At 51.1% G+C, this 22396-nt stretch overlaps 1 protein-coding gene across 1 annotated transcript; it reads right to left on the bottom strand.

Moving 5' to 3' along the window:
* Window positions 1–1871: 1871 nt before the first annotated feature.
* Window positions 1872–19354, bottom strand: LOC131418996 (cytochrome P450 4F3-like). The gene is made up of 13 exons (XM_058563597.1): window positions 19277–19354; window positions 18629–18827; window positions 14097–14241; window positions 12664–12717; window positions 12446–12573; window positions 10497–10618; window positions 9432–9702; window positions 8325–8391; window positions 8005–8134; window positions 3565–3698; window positions 3404–3468; window positions 3140–3222; window positions 1872–2773 (listed from the first exon to the last, which is right to left on the bottom strand). The coding sequence occupies exons 2-13, from the start codon at window positions 18824–18826 to the stop codon at window positions 2596–2598; spliced, it is 1575 nt and encodes a 524-aa protein (XP_058419580.1). The 5' UTR covers window position 18827; window positions 19277–19354; the 3' UTR covers window positions 1872–2595.
* Between the last annotated feature and the right edge of the window lie 3042 nt (window positions 19355–22396).

Here is a 22396-nt window from a genome sequence, read left to right on the forward strand (position 1 = left end):
GGAGGCTGGAGTTTAAGTAGTATGCTCTTCTTTGTTCTATATTCTCTCTGTTCATCATGGAGATCTGGAGTGACCACAGGTTTGAATTCCTTCTCTCTCAGACTCCAATACCCATTGAAAGCACCCTCCCACAAAGAGACAGAGAGACAGAGAGAGAATCTGTCCTTTTGGAGGGGAATTCCTGGGTTTATCCCAGAAACAGCTTTCGCAACCTGCCTGGATGTGCTTTTAGGGGGTGGGGCCCACCTCTACCAGATGTTCCCAAGGAGGTTCTCTACTTAGTTTACTGATGGGTACCACACTGCCCCTCCTATTCCTCCCATGGGCTGGCTTTAAGCTTACAAGTTCTGCAGGGCTTTATTTAGGCTCATAACTCCTAATTCTGTACCTCGGATCTGCATTCAAACCCCAGCTTCCCTCATGGGCTAGGAGACATGGGTCTCAATTTCCACTACACATTGTAGGGCTTGTGCATAGTAGACTTAGTAAATATTCAGCATCTTGCTTTACTTTCCCTGTTTGCAAAATAGTCCATACTTGGGCCCTTTTTCAAAACTCTCAGCCACATTAGAATTTTAAATGCTCTGAGAAGTTCTGCAGGAAATAAATCTATTCACCAGTGCTAAACTCAAGGGTTCCCAACTTCGGTAGCTGTGGCTCCACTTTTTATGCCCCAGAACAGCTACTGATGTGTTGTTTTGTGTGGCATGATGTATCTTACATGGCAGACCCTACCATCGAGATTTCTGAAATTTCGGTCTGGCGCTGAACCTTTTAACTGAGGTCAAAAGGATCACTGGGCCATTTATCCAGTTCTAGCTTTGGGCAGCTTAGCACCAAAAGCCCTTCCAGTTTCTCATGGAGGTAACTATAGATATTTTAACCCTAGTAAATATTCCACACGATTCACAAATAAGTTTATTTCAGATGATGATGAGACCTATGAGGGAAATAAATTGAGTAATGAGAGAGAAATTAACTGGGATGGGTGGTCCTGAAGCACTGAAGGAAGAAGCTCTACGAGGAGGTGACATTTCAGTTGAGTCCTGAATGATGAGACCCAATCACAAAAGGTCTGAGAGAAGAGCATCCCAAACAGAGGGGAACAGCCAGTGCAAAGGCCCTGAGGAGAGGAAAGACTGGGTACAATAGGAGATCAGAATGGAGGCCAGGGTGACTGAGTGCAGTGAGGGAGCGGGATGAGCTGGAGAGGAGGTTCGAGGGAGCAGCAGGGGCTCAGGGGTGCAGAGTCCCTTTGGCTATGGAAGGAGATCAATGTTCGTAGCAGGATGTTGCTTTGAGACATTAACTGAGGTTCCTCTCATTCTCCCACCTCCTCGCACTCCCAGGTGCCCCATGACTCTCAGAAGCAGTTGCTCCTATATGCATGGCCCACAGCGGGGGAGCCGATGCAGTGAGCACACAGGCTAGAATGCTTGCCTTTGGATTCCAAGACACACTCCTAAAACTCATCCCAGAAACAACAGTCTTGAAAGACGACACACTTGAAGAGCCAGGCTTTCTGAGAGAAAAAGTAATAATGGCCACATTTATTGAGCACTTACTGTGCACCAGGTACAGCTCTAAGTCCTTCACGTGTAGTCCTTGCAACAACCCTGAGGCGGGCACTGCTGTTGTCTCCATTACATAGTTGAGGAAACCGATGCACAGAGCGGTGAGTAGACTAGCTCAAGTCACACAGCAGAGCCAAGACTTGAGCCCAAGCAATCTTGCCCCACAGCACACGATCTTGGGGGTGATTTTTGTTTCCAATGGTCTGGCTTTGAATCTCAAGAGTCATGGGATGGCCCTGCCCCCAGCCCACCCCAAGATGGGCCAGGGTGGCCTGTGATGGGAATGAAGGAGGAACCTTCATTCCCATCACAGAGGATGGGTGGGGATGATGGGGATGAGCCCTCCCCTGACACCCTTGTGAGAGCGCCTGGTACACCGTGGGGGCTCAGCCAGTATCTGTTAGCCAGGCTGCCTGGGTGGCATCAGGGCTCCCAGAGAAAGAGAGAGAAGTGGTTTCCTGAAGGCAGGCAAGAGGTCACGAACGAGACCGACTGGGAGGGGCAGACACAGGAGTGGAGCCGTTAGCAAGAACAGAAATGGACCTCAGAGACCTGGACGGCTGCGGGCCCTCCTCGCCTGTGCCCTGGGCTGGCCAGGGATCTCTGTCTTGAGAAGCACGCGCAGCCCAGAGGAATGAATCTGCCACCACAGGTTCTCCTCCCTGGCTCAAGAGTGCCCCTTAAGCCCGTCCTTAACCTTGGTCCCTCTCCTGCTCAAACACCTGCCGTGACTCCCTGTTGCCCACGGTTTAAAATCCATGATTCATTTCTAGAAGAATTCTCGATCAGCATGGGCGCCCTCTGGTCAGCTGGAGAGGCACTCAGGGTGTTGGACTCGCAGACACCAGCCCCGCCTCCACCCAACCACGCCCCCTGGCCATCCTCCGCAGTCACGAGGCGCCCCCTGCTGGCTCTCGGTGAGGCTCGGGCACAGGTGACAGCACAGTTTTATTCCTGGGAATCTGCAAAGCTGTGTGAGGTGTGTGAGGTCAGGGTGGATCCCAGGCCAGGAGGCGGGGGGTCACTGCGGGCCCGCGCTCAGTGGCTCCACCCGCAGCCAAAGTCCGCCCTCGGCGCGCAGGATCAGCTCCGGCTTCCTGCGCGGCTCCTCCTCGTCCGGCAGGACGCGGAAGCGCAGCAGCGTGAGCGCCAGGACCACCTTCATCTCGGTCATGGCGAACGTCTGCCCGATGCAGTTCCTGCGGGCGGGAGTGGGGCTCTGACGGCGCCAGGAACCTGTCCCGGGACCCCCGTCCCTGCCCGCAGGAGAGAGGAGGGGGCTAACCGTGCCTGGGACCCCCACGTGGGCTTGCGTATTACCTGAGCTTAGCCCGGACTCCAGCCCCGAGCTCAGACCAGCAGGGGACAGGGGCTCAGAGCACACCGCGGACCGCATTCCCCAGACCATCACCCCTTACCTCCGAGGGAGGGGAGGGAAGGAGAGCCCGAACTCTGACCACCTTCAGTTTTCGCCCCTCCCCGCCCCCACAGTCATGCCTGGGATCTCAGTCCCAGACCCCCGCCCCCATCATCCCATCCCCTCCTCAGATGCCCGTTGCCCTCACCTGGGCCCCGCCGAGAAGGGAATAAAAGCCAGAGGTGCCCTCTCCTTGATGTTTTCTGGGTCAAAGCGAAAGGGATCATAGACCTGGGGTGGGGGCAAGGCCAAAACAGGGCTGCTGAGTGGGGTCTCCCAGGACTGCCAGCCTTGGAGAGGCAGATGTGTGTATGATGGGGGGAGGAGATGCCTGGTTTGCCAGGTCAGAACTGCACCTTCCCCTGGGTCCCCTTACGGGAGTGGACAAGGATGGGGGTCAGGGCGGCAGCACCTCAGGGTCTGGCCACACGGATGGGTTGTGGTGGGTCCCAAAAATACTGATGAGGCAGATAACACCTGTGGGAGAGGAGGGGCCAGTCAGGAAGCGATCCCGCCTGCCTGCCGGGCCCCTCTTCCTGCCCAGGATGCTCCTCCGTCTGACATTGTGGGCACCTTTGGGGATGACTCGGCCATCTGGGAGCACAATGTCCTGGGTGCAGCAGCGAGAGATGATTGTCACAGGGGGATGCAACCGCAGACTCTCCTTGATGCACATGGTCAGGAAGGGCAACTGGGCCAGGTCCTCCCTAAAGAAATCCCCCAACAATTATACAGAGAGCAAAAACAGAGACCCCTCAGCCCTCCTGCTGCCCCATGAGATCCTCTCTCCCTATAAAAAAAAATAAATTCTAGATGGATCAAATATATCCAAAGTCATTAAGTTGTGTACATTAAATATGTACAGCTTTTTGTATGTCAGTCATACCTCAATAAAGTGGTTTACCTAAGAAAAGAAAGGAAGAAAAGAAAGGGAGGGAGGGAGGAAGGAAAGAAAGAAGGAAGGAAGATGGAAGGAAGGGAAGGAGGGAGGAAGGGAGGGAGGGGGGAAGGAGGGAGGAAGGGAGGAAGGAAGAAAGGAAGGAAGAGAAGGGAGAAAGGGAAGGAGGGAGGAAGGAAGGAAGGAAGAAAAGGAAGGAAGGAAGGGAGTGAAGGAAGGAAGGAAGAGAGGAGAGGAGAGAGAAAGAAAAGCAATATCACAGAAGTGCCAGACAGAGAAAATTAGTCAGATATTTTTAAAAGCTTTTCTGAGCAAAACACAACACCCAAACCAAACCATACAAAGGTTTTCGAACTTGCATAAAAATAAAATAATATTTATGGCAAGAGAGCAAAATCAAAAGGCAAATGAATGATTAAGAAACAAAAAAAACAGATCCAATGTTTTACTCTTATTTATCACAGTATTAGAGATACCAGCTAATGCAATTAGACAAGGGAAAAAAGGAGAGTAATGCAATTTGAAATGTGAGGGTAAACATATCATTTTTGACAGAGAGTGATTTTGTGCTTAGAAAACACAAGAGAATGCACTGGAAAACTTTTTAAACATTGAAGATCCAGTAACAGGGCTAAATTCTTTTTCTTTAAGCCCCTTCTTTTGTGTGGTGTTTTAAATTTTTAATACCTGATACAGTTAACTGGTTCAAAATCAAAAAACTGTAAATCACCACCCCTATGGCACAATATCACTCATATTCCGTCCTCACAGTTTGCCCACATTATTATTTTTTATGTATCCTTCCAGAGTTATGTTTTTGCATCTTAAAAAAATTATAAAATAGCATATGATATACTATAAACACTGTATCTTTTTGTGTGTGTGTGTGAGGAAGATCAGCCCTGAGCTAACATTCATGCCAATCCTCCTCTTTTTGCTGAGGAAGACCGGCTCTGAGCTAACATCTATTGCCAGTCCTCCTCCTTTTTTTCCCTTTTTCTCCCCAAAGCCCCAGTAGACAGTTGTATGTCATAGCTGCACATCCTTCTAGTTGCTGTATGTGGGATGCCGCCTCAGCATGGCCGGAGAAGCGGTGCCTCGGTGTGCGCCGGGGATCCAAACCCGGGCCGCCAGTAGCGGCGCGCGCGCACTTAAACGCTAAGCCATGGGGCCGGCCCCTCTGTATCTTTTTCATTTAACAATGTATCAATCTCTTCTTGTATATCTCCCTGGATTTGTGTCACAAATAGGGCCTCCCTACCCTGGAACTATAAAATAATTTTCCCATGGTCTGTAGAGCTTTTAAGACACCTTTGTTTTTTATCTTCAACTCATCTGCACGTTATCTTGTTATGAGACATGAGAAGCAAGTTGAATTAACTTTTTTCCAAGTAGCTTCCCAGTTGTTCCAAGAGCTTTTATTAAGTGGTCTTGATTTTTCCTATTGATACGAGTCTCCCTCTTTGGCATTTACTATGTTGACTAGGCACAAAATTTATATGCGTAAATTATTGGCTTTTCTATGTAGAATTAACAACCCGTTAGAAAAGATAATAAAAGAAAAGATTATAATAATATAAAATATCTGGATTACATTTAGCAAGAAATGTGAAATCTGTATGTTCCAAATGAACTTATCAACTTCTCTTAATCCAAATAGAAGATATGATTCACCATAACAACAAAAGTGTCTAAGGATTAACTTAAACAAAATATGTGTAAGATCTCTATGCAAAAATTTTAGACTCTATTAAAAGACTAAAGATTATTTGAATATCCAGAAATGGATATCCATTCCAAACTCTGAGATAGTGTGTGTTAATATTATGAAGTAATCCGTTTTCCACAAGTCAGTCATATATTCAAGTCAACCAATAGAATATACTTAATTAAAATGAAAATCTACTTGACTTTCTTAGAAACTTGATAAACTTACTCTAAAATTTTTTCTGGAAAAATAAAAGGTCATGAAGAGCTAGGTCAACTTAAAATTGAAAGACTAAAAAGAGGAAGAACTCTACCAGATATTAAGACCTATCAGAAAGATGCAAGAATAAAAAAACATAGTGTGGCATCTCTGCTAGGACAGGAGAACAGAGCCACGGAACAGAAGAGAGAGCTCAGAGACAGGCATGTGAATAAGTGAAAACTTAACATCTGGTGAAGGAAGCCCACAAAACTCTACGATATAGGTGGATAGAATGGCTGCAAAAGAAAATTTGGACAAATTTGACTTCATAAAAATTAGCCAAAAGCACTCCAAAAAGATGTAACGTATAACATGGTGAGTACAGTTAACAATACTGTATTATGTATTTGAAACTTGCTAACAGAGTATATCTTAAAAGTTCTCATCACAAGAAAAAAAAGTTTGTAACTATGTGTGGTGATGGATGTTAACTAAATTTATTGTGTCCAGGATAACCCTAGTCTTATCTGCAATGTCTCATTTAGTGCAATAATAACTTGCCCTTATCATTGTTTTTGTAATTCAAAACTACTTTTCCAGAGCTCATATTTTGAGCAAAAGTAAAGATCTCAGAGATGTATGTTTAATGTACAGAGCTTAAATCCCAAAGAGAGAGAAGAATCATAAATGTGGGTATAAAGATAGATGTCTTCTAAAAGGACACACAGGAAACCATTGATGGGAGTCACTCCTAGGGTGGGGACTAGGAAGGAAGGTCATTTTTATTATAAACCCTTTTGTACTCTTTTTTTTTTACCAAGTGCATAATTTTGTTTGAAGTCTTTGTTTTAAAAGCATAAAAGTGTTTCTCCACCTCACAGGACTGCTATGCTGAGCAAAGACTTGGAGTGGAGAACACTTCCTCCAAAATGCCCGTCAAGTCCAACGCCTCCTCACCATCCCCCAGCCCCTGACCTGATCAGGCCTCAGAATCTCCTCCCTGGGCCCCCATTCTACAAGTTGTCCTCTCCGGTAGGTCCCCGACACAAGTGCTAGAAAGATTCTCTGGTGCCCAGATCTGACCTGTCTTCCTGTTCAAATACTTTCCGTGGCTCCCTATTGCCTTTGGCTTAAAATTGGAGCCATTGACATTGCAGTCAAAGTCTTCCACAACCAGACTCTGCTGCCATCTCCCCACCTCATCGTCTCACCATGAGTTAGGCGCTCCCTCGCTCCCCCACTCCCTTCACCCCTCCATCCCTCAGTCTCTCCCTCTCTTCCTCCCTCCTTTCCACTCCTTTCTCTCTCTCCCCTTCCTCCTCCTCCCTTCTCTCTCTCTCTCCCTCTCTTTCTCTCTCTTTATCTCTTCCTCCCTCCTTCCTTCCCTCTCCCTTCTCCCTCTCTCTCTCCATCTGCACCTCCCCTCCCCTTCACTTTTGCCCAGGCTATCTTCTTGATATAACTCCACCCCAACTACACCTAAATATCTACTGATCAGCATTCAAGGTCTCAGCTGAGACACTCTCTCCACCCTCAGCCTGGCCTATCTTACTCTGAACCCAGCCCTGCCCACGTGGACTGAGAGTGTCCTGACCCGGAACTATTGCCCCACCAGGCTGGGAGCTCCTGGAAGGCAAAGGCCAGGTCTGAGTCCTTCGCAAGTCTCCAGGACACAGGGTGGGGCTGGGAAGAACTGGAGATGGCACAGAATTGGGGATGGGAAGGCAGTGTGGCGGTGTCTGCCGAATGCGGACTGGATGGGTGAAGATGCAGGTGTTCCTGGACAAGAGCTGAATGACTTTAACCCCCAGGTGTCCTCTGTGAATCCTGGACTGCACAATGTGATAGGAATTAGGAGGCAGGAGACCAGCAGTCATTCAGGCAGTGAGGATGTTTGAAAAAATCTGATTTCAGAGAGACCAGTAAGGTAGCAGAGGGGAAGGTCACTCACTGAATATGCCCTAAGGGGCACCATCTGCCCTCACACATTGTCACTAATTCTCTCAGCAGCCCAGATCTTTCTGTCCCAAAGGCTGTAACCTTTCCCCTGCTCTCCAGGCTGGGTACCAGACCCTGCCTGTGGGCTCTGTTCCTATTCCCACTAAGAAAAAATGACAGAATCGGCAAAAAGATCTTCCCCCTTCCCAGCTGGGGAGCAGAGCCAATGAGAGGGGTTCGGGAACAGACCACGTGAACCCGCACTCACCACTCAATCTCCTTAGGCTCACGGTCCCTCAGGAGCTCTTGCACCTCCTGCCGGCAGCGCTCCTGGTACTCCGGGTGCTTCGCAAGGTTGTACAGGACCCAGGAGAGGCCGCTGGCTGTGGTGTCATGCCCTGAGAGGCAGCCAGACAGGCTTGGGTCTCTGGGCTGCTTCAGCACCATAAGGTGGACAGCGCCCTCACATTAAGGCCCTCAGGGAGGACGGGGAGGATGGGGGTGAAGGAGTGGTCCAGGGCTCACCCACCAAGTCCCTGGGATAGAGAGACCCCTGCTCCCTCTGTAGGCCCACACTGGGACCCTCACCTGCAAACATGAAAGTGTCAGCTTCAGCTCGGATGTCCTCATCTGACAGTTCCTTCCCATCTTCATCCTGGAGAGAAAGCAAGATCCCCCAAATCACACCAGTTCCGAGGGCTCTGAGACAAGCTCGGAAATGCCGTCATCCACTCAGAAACCCAAGCCCACCCTGCACTCCTGGACCTCCTTTGCTCCCTATCGCCAGAGGCCCCAGCCCACAGGCCTCTTCCTTGGCATCCTTGCCTCCTGTCTTGTCCCTGGTGGGAGGAATCAATGATCCATGAATATCTTCTTCTTTCTACATGATGACGGCTTTCTGAGAAAAATTTATTGGCCACCTGGGCTACAGGATGATTGACTGGTGCCTTGTCTTGGAAGTTAGAGATTGAGTATCACTCCAGACCCATTTACTCACATTCTAGGATAGCAAATTCAGAGATTCCTTACCTCCCCTGGAGATAAACCTACAGAACCTACACACTTTGCCTTCTCACTAAGATTTGTTTATACTCCAGCTTCTCTCTCCCTCTTTCTCTCTCTCACCATAAGAAAGAAGGGGCAGCTGAGTCAGCTGTCCTATACAAGTTCCAAGATTCATAATGTGGAGGTACCATGCCTGTGATGCAAGCATGGCTGCAAGTACAGGTAAAAGCATCATGTCACTCTCAGAGGAATTTGGGAGTGTGGAACCAGAGCTACAGTTCTACTCTGGCTACTGTTACTGCTGAAAGCAATAAATGGGCTGGTCTGATCCAGCGTTCTGAGATGGATAGATAGATAGATAGATAATAGACAGATAAATAGATAGATAGATACATATATACATACACACATACATACATATATATACACATATAGTCTAACATATGTATATGACTAACTTCTTAAGTAGAATAAAATCGCACACCCTTCACAGTTTCAGTTTCAGACTTAGCAGTCCCCTGGAGGCTGCATTCCAGTCATCTCTAAAACATATGCCTGAACTGTCCCTCCCTTCCTCAAGCACCTCCCATGGCTCCCCAGGACCCTCTAGATCGAGTCCAAGTTCTTTGATCTGACATTTGAAATCAAGGTCAATTCTACCTCTTGAACTCAGATCCCAGAGAAGCCCACCTTGGTCAGCAGGAGCACATCAATGAAGTCCAATGTCTTGACCTTAGCCTTTGCCTTGAGGAAGTCATCAAGACCCTGATCAGGAAGGGTGCGGCGCCGCTCCTGGATGATGGCATCTGTGAAGTCGTGCACCAGGCGACAGGCCCTGCGGAAGCGTCGTCCATCAGGGGTGAGGTGGTACAGGAAGTCCACGTGCAGGAAGATCTGCTGGTGCCGTTTTGTCACAAGGGCACTGAGCTCCAGGATGGCAGCGATATATTCACTAGGCTTCCTGCAGGATGAGGGTATAAAGGGAGGCGACAATTTAGCTCACCTGAAGCCCAAGAAACACGTCCCACTGGAAGCCAGGAGCTACCTCCCATGAGGAAACTGAGTATCCAGGAACAGATGGCCCCACAGATACATGGTGGGGATGATCCAGGAGCCACAACTCTCCAGACACTCGTCTCTCCCTGGCTCCTGTCTCCGTGAGCTGCCTCCATGCCCCAGGTACCCGGGGCACAGCTTAGACATCACGCCTCTCTCCTCTCTCTCCTACACAGTGTCTGCCCCTTCTCCTTCCCACAACTGTCCACGCAGCTCACACCTTGTCCTCTCCCAACTGATCAATGGACCCAGCCCCTCCCTGGTCTCCTTGCATCCAGTGTCAACATCACCTGTGCCTACATGACAGTCGGTCTTTTCTAGAGTCAGATGTCCAAGTTGAGCTTTGACCATGACCCTCATCTGCTCAAACACCTTCCATGGCTCCCTGGAAACCTCAGGATAAAGTTCATATCCCTTTGCCTGGCTTTTGAATGTCATTAAGCTCTACCCCTCCAACCTCATTTCCCAGGCGTCTCCTCATTGTTGCACACGCTCTGCTCATCCTAGCCTCCTGGCCTTTAGCAAACATTTATACCTACCTGAAAGGATTGCTCTTTCTCTTTCCCCTTCCCCGTCCTTCACTGTCCATCTCTGATTCTTCTCCTTCAGAAAGGCCCTTCTGAGTGCCCTTGTCAGTTCTCCCTCCATCTACCCCGTGGGTCTATGGCCCATGTTCCCAGGCCCTGGGCAAGGACTCACTCCTGGCAATTGCTGTTGAAACTGAAGACACATTTCTGCAGACTGTCCAGGGTCATGAGGCTGATGTGTTCAAACATGTCCAGATGGGCGCTGCCCTCCAAGGCCAGGCGCTTCCACTTGGCCTGGACAGAGAAGAGGGAAGAGCTGGGGCTGGGACCTGCCTCCCTTGAGACCCTCCCCACCCCCAACCACCAGGATAGGGTCTCCCAGATCCAGCCTCTTGGCTCCCGGCACCCGTCCCCTGGGATAATCAGGCTTGAGCGGGAGTGGAAACTGTTACTACTAGGATATGAAGACCCCATGGCTGGGAGTCCGGGGACCTGGGCTCAAATCCTGGCTCTGCCTCCTACACTCCATGTGCCCTTGGTCAGCTCAATGCCCTCCTCTGGGCTCTGCTTGTTAAGTCCACAGTAGCAGTTAAGATGACCTACTTTGGCGTCAGACAAACCAGACAGGTGTCCCAGCTCCACTTATTAGTTCACTTGCCAGCTGTGTGAACTCAGGCAAGCTCCCTAACCTCTCTGTGCCTCAGTTTCATCATCTGTAGTGGGGAAAAATCATCTCTACCTTATAGGATTGTGAAAATTAACTTAGACAACATATGTCATGGAATTGACGGGGAGCTTCTGGCATATAGAAAGTGCTCAATAAACATTAGCTTTCATCATCTTTATTGTTATAAATATTTAGGTAAATATCTCCTATGTTGGTCGTGGTAGTCCTCCATGGGCCCTGAGCACCCCTGCACATTCTGCTGGGTATGCCAAAAAATGCAAGGCCCTGATGTTCTTTACCTGGGACATTTCTCAGAGTTGTGTTTGCAACAAACAATGTTGAGGGATGAGGTAATGCCTCCCCCTGGACAAATATAAGGCTTGCTTCTAATTGCTATAAAAGTCATACGGTCCCTAAACCTAGTGCTCCTCCCCTGCAATGCAACACACCGCATGAGCAGGCATCCATTGAAGCCCACCTGTGTCATCCTCATGGGATTTAGTGACTTGGAGAAAGAATGCAAACCAACAAGAGGCATGAGCCACTTGTTTTGCCATGAGTATTAAGCTATCCTCTGTCTCTGATCCAGGAGTCTCGTGTCTTCTGGCAGAATCCACAAAACAGTAACGAGCTTACTTGTCAGCTTGCAAGTATGGAAAAACACCAGGCACTTCACAAATCCCTGACCTCCAATGCTTCACTTCCCTACATCCACATCCTCTGCAATGTGACTGAAACCTTCTATGAGGAGGTGGAGCCTACTTCACCACCCTTTCATTCTGGCTGGCCTTTTGACTTGCTTTGGCCAATGTGGTAAAAATGATGAGGTAATCATCCTAAACCTAGACCTCAAGAGGCAGTGTGGCTTCCTCCCAGTCTCTTGGAACCCTGCCTCTGCCCTGTGAACAAGCCTGAAATGCCTTCTGGAGGGAGAGAAACTCATGAGAGGATTGTCCCAGCTGAGTCGCCTTGGTCAGCCAGCCAAGTCCCAAACGTGAGAGGACTGAGCCCAGATCAGCAAGGTACTGACCCACAGCTGATCACAGATACATGAGTGACCCCATGAGCGTCCAGAAGAACCAGCCAACTGACTCATAGACTTGTTAGCAATAGTAAACCCCTATTATTTTGAAGTGGTTTGTTACTCAACACTCAATATGAAATATTCATCACTGTCATCAACTGTGTCTCAGGATTCCAAGGCTTCTGTGAGGGAAACATAGAAACTAACACGTGAGCGCCTACTATGTGCCAGGAACATGACTCCATTACATCATTTGACCACTCTGCAACGTGAGGCTCATTATCCCCAGTTTACAGCTGAGGAAACTGGGCCTCAGAAAGGAAAAGCAACAGTCCCAACCATCCAGAAGACCCAGAATTCCAGACAAGATGTCTGTGAGCCCCCATCGCCCCCAAGGCTCTAGCTGGGACCTTGGGCTCAGGAGACTCACGTGCATGATGTTCACACTGTCATTGAAAATCTTCACGTAGGGCTTCAGGATGCTGAAGTGGAAGGCGGGCGTCAGCATGCAGCGGTGCCTGCTCCACTTGTCACCAGCACTCAGCAGGAGCCCATCCCCTAGTAGGGGCAGCCACAGACAGTGAGCAAGGGCAGCACCTCCCCCTGCCCCCAAGGTTGTCTCCAATCCCTTCACAAGCTGTTACTCACCCAGCCAGGGCTTCAGGAAGCTGTAGAAGACCGCGTCCTTGGGTGCGATGGCAGCTGACATGAATGACGACCATCGGGGACCATGGAGAGGGGGAATGGAGGGACTTTTGATGCGAGGTGGAGCCCAGCCAGGAGTCTGCATTCCCCCTCCAAGCCCAGCATAGCAGGAGTGGGGCCAAGAGCAAAGGAAGCGAGAGGAGGGGGGAGGTGAAGGGTGACCAGACCAGGTTGCAGCACAGAGTAGAGCAAAGGCAGAGCCCACAGACACACCCCCACGTGCTTAGATGCACCCCAACATGGCACAATATGTCCCAGCGCATGTTGACATGGCTCCTACATGGTCCAACATGTTCTAAACACCCAAGGACAGCCCAGCACTCAACAAAACACCTTTACAGGGACCTAGGACACCACATCTGCCCAGCACTCTCTGACATCTCCTGGGACATCTGACATGGCCCCACCATGTGTTAACATGTCCTATCACGAAACACCCTGACACGACACAACATACTCTGACATGGACCCAAAGACATGACCTCAACGTGTCCCACAGACAGGACTTAAATGCAGTCCCATTAACGTCACATACATGGACCAGGCGTGACCCAGAAATATCCTAAGACCTGCCTCAGACCAGACTCACATAAAGTCTCAGGCATTCTCAGAGGGACCCTGGGTCCCAGACCTGAGACAAACACCTAATGTGACCCAGACATGAACAGCAGGAGACCTAGACAATCTCAAGTGGAATCAGACGAAGACCCGGACAGACTCGGACATGCCTCAAATATCCTTGGCCACAGCCGAGCCCCAGACGTGACTGGGACTATCTCCATTTGATCCAAGTTTAAACATACACCAGCTGTAACCAAGTGTAACATATACCAGATGTAATCAGTGTAACATACCAGCTGTAACCAGTGTAACATACCAGCTATAACCAAGTATAACATATACCATGTGTAACCAAGTGTAACATATACCAGGTGTAACCAAGTGTAACACATACCAGCTCTAACGAAGTGTAACATATACCAGTTGTAACCAAGTGTAACATATACCAGCTGTAACCAAGTGTAACATACTTGTGTAACCAAGTATAACATATACCAGATGTAACGAAGTGTAACATACTGGTGTAACCAAGTGTAACATATACCAGGTGTAACCAAGTATACTGTATACCAAGTGTAACCAGGACCCAGGGGAAACACAAACGTGACCAGACATGGCCATACAGCAGATACCACGCAGACAGGCCCTCAGCGTGAGCAGACACAACCAGAGATCGAGCAAGTAGGGATCCAGGTAAGACAGAGGCAGTGGCATCTCTGCCACAGCCCCTCCTGTCCACACGCAGGTCACCCACCCAGCTGGAGGCAGCACAAAGACCTCAGCAGCAGGCAAGCTGTGGCCAGTGGGGTGTCTACCTGGAGCAAAGAGCACCGGCTTAATGCAGGTGGGGTGGAAGATGCGGATGACTGCATGCCAGGGCCCCACCCACCAGCAGCACACATCCCCATAGGTGCTCGCCAGGCCCTGTGTGTACAGGAGACCTTCCTCCGAGCTCCGAATCTGGAGAGGAACAAAGAGGAACCAAATCACTCTTCCAGGTGGCCAGAGGGAAGGACTTGCAGGGCAGAGACCCAGACCTGAGCCCCATGAATCCCATCCAACAGCTCATCCTCCCCCGGGGTCCCTCCCCACACTCTCAATGCACAACAATTGGGATCCCTCAGCTACAGGGACAGAAAACGTCCTTCCTCATTTGGATCCCAAACACCACGTTCACCTGGCTTCTCTTTTATCCCCATTATCCAGATAAGGAGACCAAGCCTCTGAACGATAGAGTCACTTGCTCACAGCCTCCCAGGTCGTTAAGTGGCATACCTGAGATCCGAGGCCAGGTCTGTCTGAATTAACGGCCTCAGTTCTTAACCATCAAACTGCTTTGAACCCCAAAACAATAGCTCTGAGAACCCTATGACAGCCAAGACTCGGCAATCAGAGTCACAGTGACTGGATGAGGAACTGGTCTTGGATCTAAGCCAGGAAAATTAAAGCAAATCCTGAAACTTTTCCTGGAACTGTTGGGAAGGAGCTCACTCTTCCACGGGAGTCGAGCTTCTGGGACTCATCTTTACCAGCATGAGAGTGAAGCCATCACAGAGGAACACAGAACTGAAAAACAGAGACTGATTCCTGATGACATTTTTTGAGACCTGGATCCAGCCGTGCCTGAAGACAACGTCCCTGGACTTGACAGTCAGTCGATTCCCTTTCTTTGCTTAGACCATACAGGGTTGAGTTTCCACCACTCACAACTGAAAAGGACCTCAGCAGCCAGAGAGGGCTGGGGACCGGCCAGAGTCACTCAGCATTTTGGTGTTGGAGCCAAGGTCTCTGTCAGATTCTAGCTTTTCCCCTGTTCAGCCTGGTCTTTTCTGAAGTGAGAAAGGTAGAGAGCAACAGAAGGGAGCCAAGCTGGAGTGGGGACTCCTTGAGGTGGGGCCTGGAGCAGGAGGGCGATAAACTTGAAGTGGACAAGCCACCAGAGGGAGTAGAAGGAGTCAACTCATCAAAGGTGCACATCACGAAAATAGCAGCCCAGCGGCCAGCCGGTGGCATAGTGGTTAAGTTTGCACACTCCGCTTTGGCGGCCCGGGGTTCACAGGTTCAGATCCCTGGTGTGGACCTATGCACCGCTCATCAAGCCATGCTGTGGCGGCGTCCCATATAAAGTAGAGGGTGATGGGCACGGATGTTAGCTCAGGGCCAGTCTTCCTCAGCAAAAAGAGGGATTGGCAACAGATGTTGCTCTGGGCTAGTCTTCCTCACCAAAAAGAACAAAAAGGAAAGAAAATAGCAGCCCAGTTCTTCCACCACTCTCAAGCCCTCATTGCTCTGGGCCTGGGGATGGGTGGGGCTGAGGCCAGGCCTGGCAGGGGCATCCAATGCCATCTTGCTCACTGCATCCCTCTGTCTTCTGCTTTAAAAAATTTGTGCTCGTTGTTTCAGACCCAGCTCCAGCAACTCCTCCTCCAGTAAGCCCTGCAGCCTGCCCCAGCAGAGACCTTGCTTCTCCTCTGGGCTGCCTCACTCCTCTCCCTCTGGCCCACTCCTGACCACACCAGGTCGGGGATCTCTCTCTCTAGACCTGTCTTCCCAAGATTGGGGGTCCCCCAGGACAAGGCCTTGAATTGAGGCCTCTTGGGGCCCCAGTGGTACCCAGGACAGCAGGGCAGGGGTCAGACAGCAGGGGTCTCCCTCAGACATCTGAGGGAGAAGAGGGGCAGAGGGCCCCTCTTCAAGAGGGTCCTGCAGGGGCCGCACAGAAGCTTGGCAGGGAGGAGCTAGAAGCCCTCAGATGTGCCACGGCGCCCACCACCACAGCTCTGTGTGGGTACCTGAGGCACTGAGGACAGTCTGGACTATGTCGGGGTGGCAGAGAGTGACGAGGGGGATGGTGGGGCCCAGCCAGATCACAAATCCCTGAGGGTAGGTGGCCACCAGCTGAGTTGCATCCCTCAAGCCCAGCTCCACTGGGGGAAACTGTAAGCAAAGCAGAGACCATCGCTCCCCAGAAGGAGCCATGACACGTCCCCATACAGCCCCTGCAGTGGACAGTGTGTCCAGATTCTGCACAGACGGAGGAATCTCTGCTTCCTCCTGCTCCTTCCCTCTTGGGGCAGGAGGGTCCTTGAGGCTGCTCCAAGTCCCAAGGGGACATCCCAGGACAGGGAGAAGACATGCTCTCTGACCACAGAAGCCAACCTTGGCTCAAGAAGACTGATTTTTCTCATCCTGGAGTGGTTCCAGCCTTGGGGGCAGCCACAGGTGGAGGTCCTCACGGGGGAAGTTTTCACGCAACACGGTGGCCTCAGGACCTGTCCCTGGGGCTCATTCTCACATCCTGTCATGTCGGGACCTATCCACATGGCCTCTGGTATCTCAAAGGTGAAGGGTCTGCAGCCCCAGGACCATCTGCTCAAGCAGACCTTAGGGGATAGACGTGATCTCTGTCCGTCAATCAGGAGGGCAACTCCCATCTATGAGCCCATTCTGCAGAGCCCACACTCTGCATACTGCATGCTGTCTGTCTATCTATCTCTCATAATTCATCCGGTCTCTGTATCACTGACAATGTGTCCTGTCAATCTATCTCTCAAGCATCCTGTCTATCTCTCTGTCTTTCATAGTGCATCCTGTCTGTCTCTCTATCTCTCACAGTGCATCCTGTCCGTCTCTCTGTCTCTCACGGTGCATCCTGTCTGTCTCTCTATCTCTCACGGTGCATCCTGTCCGTCTCTCTGTCTCTCACAGTGCATCCTGTCCATGTCTCTATCTCTCACAGTGCATCCTGTCCGTCTCTCTATCTCTCACAGTGCACCCTGTCTTTCTCTCTGTCTCTCATAGTATGTCCTGTCCGTCTCTCTGTCTCTCACAGTGCGTCCTGTCTGTCTCTCTATCTCTCACAGTGCATCCTTTCTGTCCATCTATCTCTCACAGTGCGTCCTGTCTGTCTGTGTGTGTATCTCTCACAGCGTCCTGTCTGTTGTTCCTCAACCTACATACACACCCACAAATTGTTCCAAAAACTGGTGCAGATATTGAGATTCGTCCTTTAAAATGTAAAGGAAGTCAGTCCACCTCCTCTGTGGTATGTTATGCAGTGCCTCCTGATGCCTTATCCAAGCCTGGAAAATACCCCCAGATGTTCCAAGCACGTAAACATAAGTCCTTTTCACCTTGTGACCCCCTTCTTGCTCCCCAAGAATCATGAGATTAGGATTCAAGACACTTGAAGAAATTGACAGGAGAGAAAGAGTGACTCAGCCAAGAACACCGCAAGAGGAACTGGAGGAGAGAAGAGTGACCCAGACCAGCCCCCACGGCTACGCCCTCAGAGGACAAGGCAGAACCGCAGTGACTGTAACATTGCCCTGCCTCCAGGGCTCACTGAGAACATTCCAAGACCCAGAATCTCAGGGACCCTCACAATGAGCTTTGGAATGTCCCCGTTCTGAACTTTGCCACACTGAAAAGTAAAATCGCAGGATATCCTCCCCCAGGCTGTAGCTCTCACCGCAGGAAGGAAAGGAAAGCTGTGCTCATCCCTCAGCTGGTCTCTAGGGGGTAGGAGGAGCTGGACGCTCATCTCTTTGGCCTTGACGGAGAGAGGTGATGGCACGTTCACCACCGAGGTTATCAAACATGTATTTTGAGTGCCTGCTGTATACCAGCCCCTGGGCTGGGCCCTGCAGTGTGCTCCCCAGAGCTACTATCAAGTTGGAGAGATAGACAATAGGTAATTGGAGAATTAACGTTTAATTAAGCAGGAGCAGGGCCAAGTGAATGGTCAAGGTCTGGGGTGTGGGCAGGCTGTGGAGGAAGGCTTCTGAAAGGGGAGTGAGTGGCCCAGTTTATCCAGGTTGGGCAACGGGGCCCATTGGGACATCTTAGGCAGAAGAGCCAGATGAGAGGAAGGTGTGTCAGGAAGGGGGGGTGGGGGGCTGTGCCCTGTGGGTGGGGGTGGGGAGGTCATAGCTAATTCCTGTGGGGAAACTGCAGCCCAGAGTGAGCAGACACAAGGAAATGAGCCAGACAGGGAGTGGACCCTGGACAGTGCCCCTGAGGCCTTCTCATACTCAGTGGTGGAGACTGGGAATGTCAGGGAGTCCGGCTCTGTGCACCCCAGCCTGGGAGCCCCTCAGAGGTGCAGTAATGTGGGGAAGACGGGCAGGAAGTGGATCCAATGCAGGCTTGGGGTGGGGCACACGGATGTGGGAAAGGCCTGGGATGGCAGAGCAGAGGATGAGTGAGTGAGGAAAGAGGGGCCCCCTGCGTCCCTCTCACTTCTCCACAGTCCTAGACCCCAGCCCAACCCTGGAGCCCCCTTCCCAACCCCTCAGGAAGTCCATCCCCTCTGATGACCCAGACCCTTCCTGCTGCCCACACTCACCAGGCCCAGGTGACCCCAAAACCAGTTCCGTTTGGGGGGCTGCGGGAAACATCTGAGGCGGCAGCAGTTGTCATAGAAGGTGTAGGTCCAGGCCAGCATGCAGGCCAGGACCCAGGAGGCCCCGACCATCAGCAGGAGCAGCCACGGGGAGGCTGCCAGCGGCCCGAGTCCCAGCCAGGACAGGCTCAGCTGCGGCATCCTGCAGGACAGAGGGGGTGGAGGGTGAGCTCCTGAGGCCCAGGAAAGGCGTGGTACTGGTGAGCTTGAAACAGAGACGGACAGCTCACGAAGACAGGGAGAGGACCAAGGGTGTGAGGGACGGGGCCAGGGAGGGGCAGGGACGGTGGGTGCTGGAGACAGGGCAGGGAGGGCTCAGAGAGGAGAGGGGGATCCAGGGAAGTCCAGAGGAAGAGGGAGACATACAGAGAGACAGAAAAACAGAGAGACAGAGAGAAGGAGAAAAGAGAAAAAGAAAGAGAGACTAATGAAGAAACACCCAAACTGAATCAGTGGACGGTTGCCAGAGGCTCCAGTTATGAGGAAACCACCAGCCCCTGGCCAGGCTGCTCCCTGGAGCCTCCCTTGTGCTGGGCAGTACCCTTCCCCACCCCAGGCCAGACCTCCAGCCCCTCAACCCCAGCCTGGCACCTTCTGTCTGGAGCAGCACACAACCTCCTCTCCCCTGCTCCTGGGAAGTCTTTACCCCTGGGCCCTGACCTCGGGGAGGCTGGCAGGCGCCAGGCTAAGCCAGCCAATCCCCGCACAGCTGCTTACCTCCTCCCAACCTGGCAGCTGGCGCAAAGGGAGGGTGGGGGGAGGGGGCTCCAGTGTTGTCAAGAGAGGCCTACAAACAAGCTCAAGGTCACACAGTGTGGATGCTGTATCCTCAGGTCTCAGCACCTCCCACATGGGTGGTAGGGAAAGATGGGAGGTGGGCAAAGGTGACTCTGGACCCCAAGTTTACAGCTGCCCCTGCCTTTCCGAGGCCAGGGTGTGGCATGTAAAAGCTTGAACTTGAGGGTTCAGGTGCCAGGTGAGCAGGGCCAGGCCAAGCTTTTTCCCCAAACATCTCCCAGGCTCCTGTCCACGTGGGGCCCAGGAGGGCATCATGCACCGTTTCTCGGTGCAGAATCAGGAAGCTCAGAGATAGGAAGCCTCTGGCCTCTGGGGCCGCACAGCCTGGCAGAAGTTCAAGACCAGCCTCCAGGCAGCCCAGGGGCTGAGTTGAGACATGACTGCTGGGAGCAGGAACAAAGATGCCAGCCTGGCTGGGGATTACCTGCATCAGACTCTGGGGGTAAGGAGCCCAGTCAGACGAGGGCACCTGGAGGAGTGGGGGTGAGGTTGCAGGCGGCGATGAGAGCACGGGGTCCAGACAGGGGAGGGCAGAGCTGGGAGACCCTGAGTGGAGTCCTGCCTGTCCTCGCTCTGACTGTGGGCTCTGACGGCTCTCTGGGCCCAGTCTTCCATCTGGGAAATGGGACCTCAGATGGGGGCCCCAAGACGGGGACAGAGGAGGGTTCCACAGGAAGGTGGGAATGATCAGGAGCCCCAAAAAAGATGGAGTGAAGGGAAAGTGCTGGTAACTAATACTTGTGGTGCTGTGTGCCAATACTCCACATAAGTAGACCTACTCTGTTCAGAGGAGTAAAGTGTGCCTGCTGTGTGCTGGGTACCTCAAAAAGTGTCCATACAGCGTCTCAGGAACTCTACATAAAGCATGGCTACTGTGTGTCAGGTGCACTACATAAAGTGTGCCTACTATGTGCCAGGTACACTATATAAATTGCATGTACTGTGTGCCAGGTACTCTCCACAAAGTGCACCTACTATGTGCCATGTATTCTATATGTATACCAGGTGTTCTACATAAAGCATGTCTACTGTGTGCTGGGTACTCTCCATAAGGCATGCCTACTAAGTGCCAGTGTTCTACATAAAGTACATCCATTGCATGCTGGGTATTCTACATAAGCACTGTGTGTTGGGTGCTCTATGTAAATTATGCCTACTGTGTGTGTCATGTGCTCTACATAAAGTAAACTTACTCTGTGCAAATACTTTAGATAAGTCATGCCTACTGTGTGGCAGATACTCTAAAAAAGTGTTCCAACTATGTGCCAACTACTCTACATAAATCCTGTCTACTGTATACCAGGTGTTTTACATAAAGTATGCCTACTATGTGCCAGGTACACTATATAAAGTGCATGTACTGTATGCCAAGTACTCTCCAAAAAGTGTACCTACTGTGTGCAAAGTACTCTACATAAATCCTACCTACTGTATGTCAGCTGTTCTACATAAAGCATGCCTACTGAGTGCCATGCTTACTACATAAAGAACACAAGCTATGTACTGAGTACTCAACGTGGTGCATACCTACTGTGTATCAGATGTTCTACATAAAGCAAAGCTACTCTGGGCAAAGTACTTTACATGAAGCACTTCTACTATGTGCTGGGTGCTCTATGTAAAGTATGCCTATTATGTGCCAGGTACTCTACATAAAATGTACCTACACTGTGTCAAGAACTCTACATAAATCCTGTCTACTGCATGCCAGGTGTTCTACATAAAGCATGCCTACTGAGCACCAGGTATACTGCATAAAGAGCACCTACTGTGTGCTGGGTACTCTACATGAAGCAGGCCTACTGTGTGCGGGGCACAGTACAAAAAATGCTCCTTCTATGTGTCGAGTGATCTACATAAAGTAAACCTACTGTGTGCCAGATCTCCTGGCAGCAAGATAATGCATCACGCTCCCCAGCCCTCTGGGCCAACCTTTTGGGATCAGGCAGAGACCCAGGTGATGGCATCTGTAGGAGGGAAGATATCTCTTTAACAGAAGAGCAAACTGAGGCACAGAGAGGGCAAGCCTCTAGCCCAAGTTGCAGAGCTGGTCATACTCCCAAGCCCAAGCCTTTCCCTCTACTGTGCTGCTCCACCCCCACTCATATGGGCCAATGCGCTATTAATCCAGGGACATTCATAATGGTGGAATCTCAGGCAATGTGGTGACCCAGGGTGGGGACATCTTGAGGCCCTTGTGTCGCCATGTGGATCATCCTCCCACATCCAGGATGCGCCACCCAATGGATCTAGTGCTCCCCTCTTGGCCCTCCCTTGGTCCTGTCTAGAACCACCCTGTGGGATGGTCTTAGGTGAGAGACCTTGAAGGAGGGGCTCCTGACAGAGCTACTGAGCAGGAGAGGGGGAGAAAGACAGTCCTCCTGACCCTGGTAGGATGTTGGGAAGACCCCACACCTCCCTCTCCCCCATCCCACTGGCTGGGGGATTCAGGTCCTAAAGCCCTCAATGGGGTGGGTGCACCCTCCCCCAGAATCTCCTCCCCCTCCACTGGGGCAGACCACCTGCTGGCAGGTCCACCCATGTCAGGGTCGGGGGCAAAGCCAGACTATAATAAGCCAGGAAGGGTCCTGGGACGCACAGGAGAAAGAGCCCCCAGTGTGCAGAGGGGCTCAGCTCACCGCGGACCTACTGTGTGCCAGGAATGGGCGGTCAGCCTATTCTTAGAGCAGGAACGGTGGCCACTGCCAGCATTTCCCAACACGAGCCACAGAAGCTGTTTTAAGCCCTTTAGGTATCTTAACCATTTTCTTTCATTTTACAGATGAGGAAACTGAGGCTGAAAACTATTTCAGTGACCTGCCCAAAGTCACACAGCTGGTGGAGTCACACTGCGTGCCCTGAACCACTAAGCTGTGCTCCTTCATGTCTGTCAATGCGCATTTCATTAGTGCC

This window comes from Diceros bicornis, chromosome 20, assembly GCF_020826845.1.
Source record: "Diceros bicornis minor isolate mBicDic1 chromosome 20, mDicBic1.mat.cur, whole genome shotgun sequence".
NCBI classification, from domain to species: Eukaryota; Metazoa; Chordata; class Mammalia; order Perissodactyla; family Rhinocerotidae; genus Diceros; species Diceros bicornis.

Excerpts from the sequence above, each read along its gene's own strand:
- LOC131418996 (XM_058563597.1), bottom strand. The coding sequence starts at position 18,826 with ATGCCGCAGCTGAGCCTGTCCTGGCTGGGACTCGGGCCGCTGGCAGCC. Across the intron at positions 14,242-18,628 it reads TTTGGGGTCACCTGGGCCTG|ATTCGGAGCTCGGAGGAAGG; the intron begins GTGAGTGTGGGC and ends GTTCCTCTCCAG. Across the intron at positions 3,469-3,564 it reads TGGCCGAGTCATCCCCAAAG|GTGTTATCTGCCTCATCAGT; the intron begins GTGCCCACAATG and ends CCTCTCCCACAG.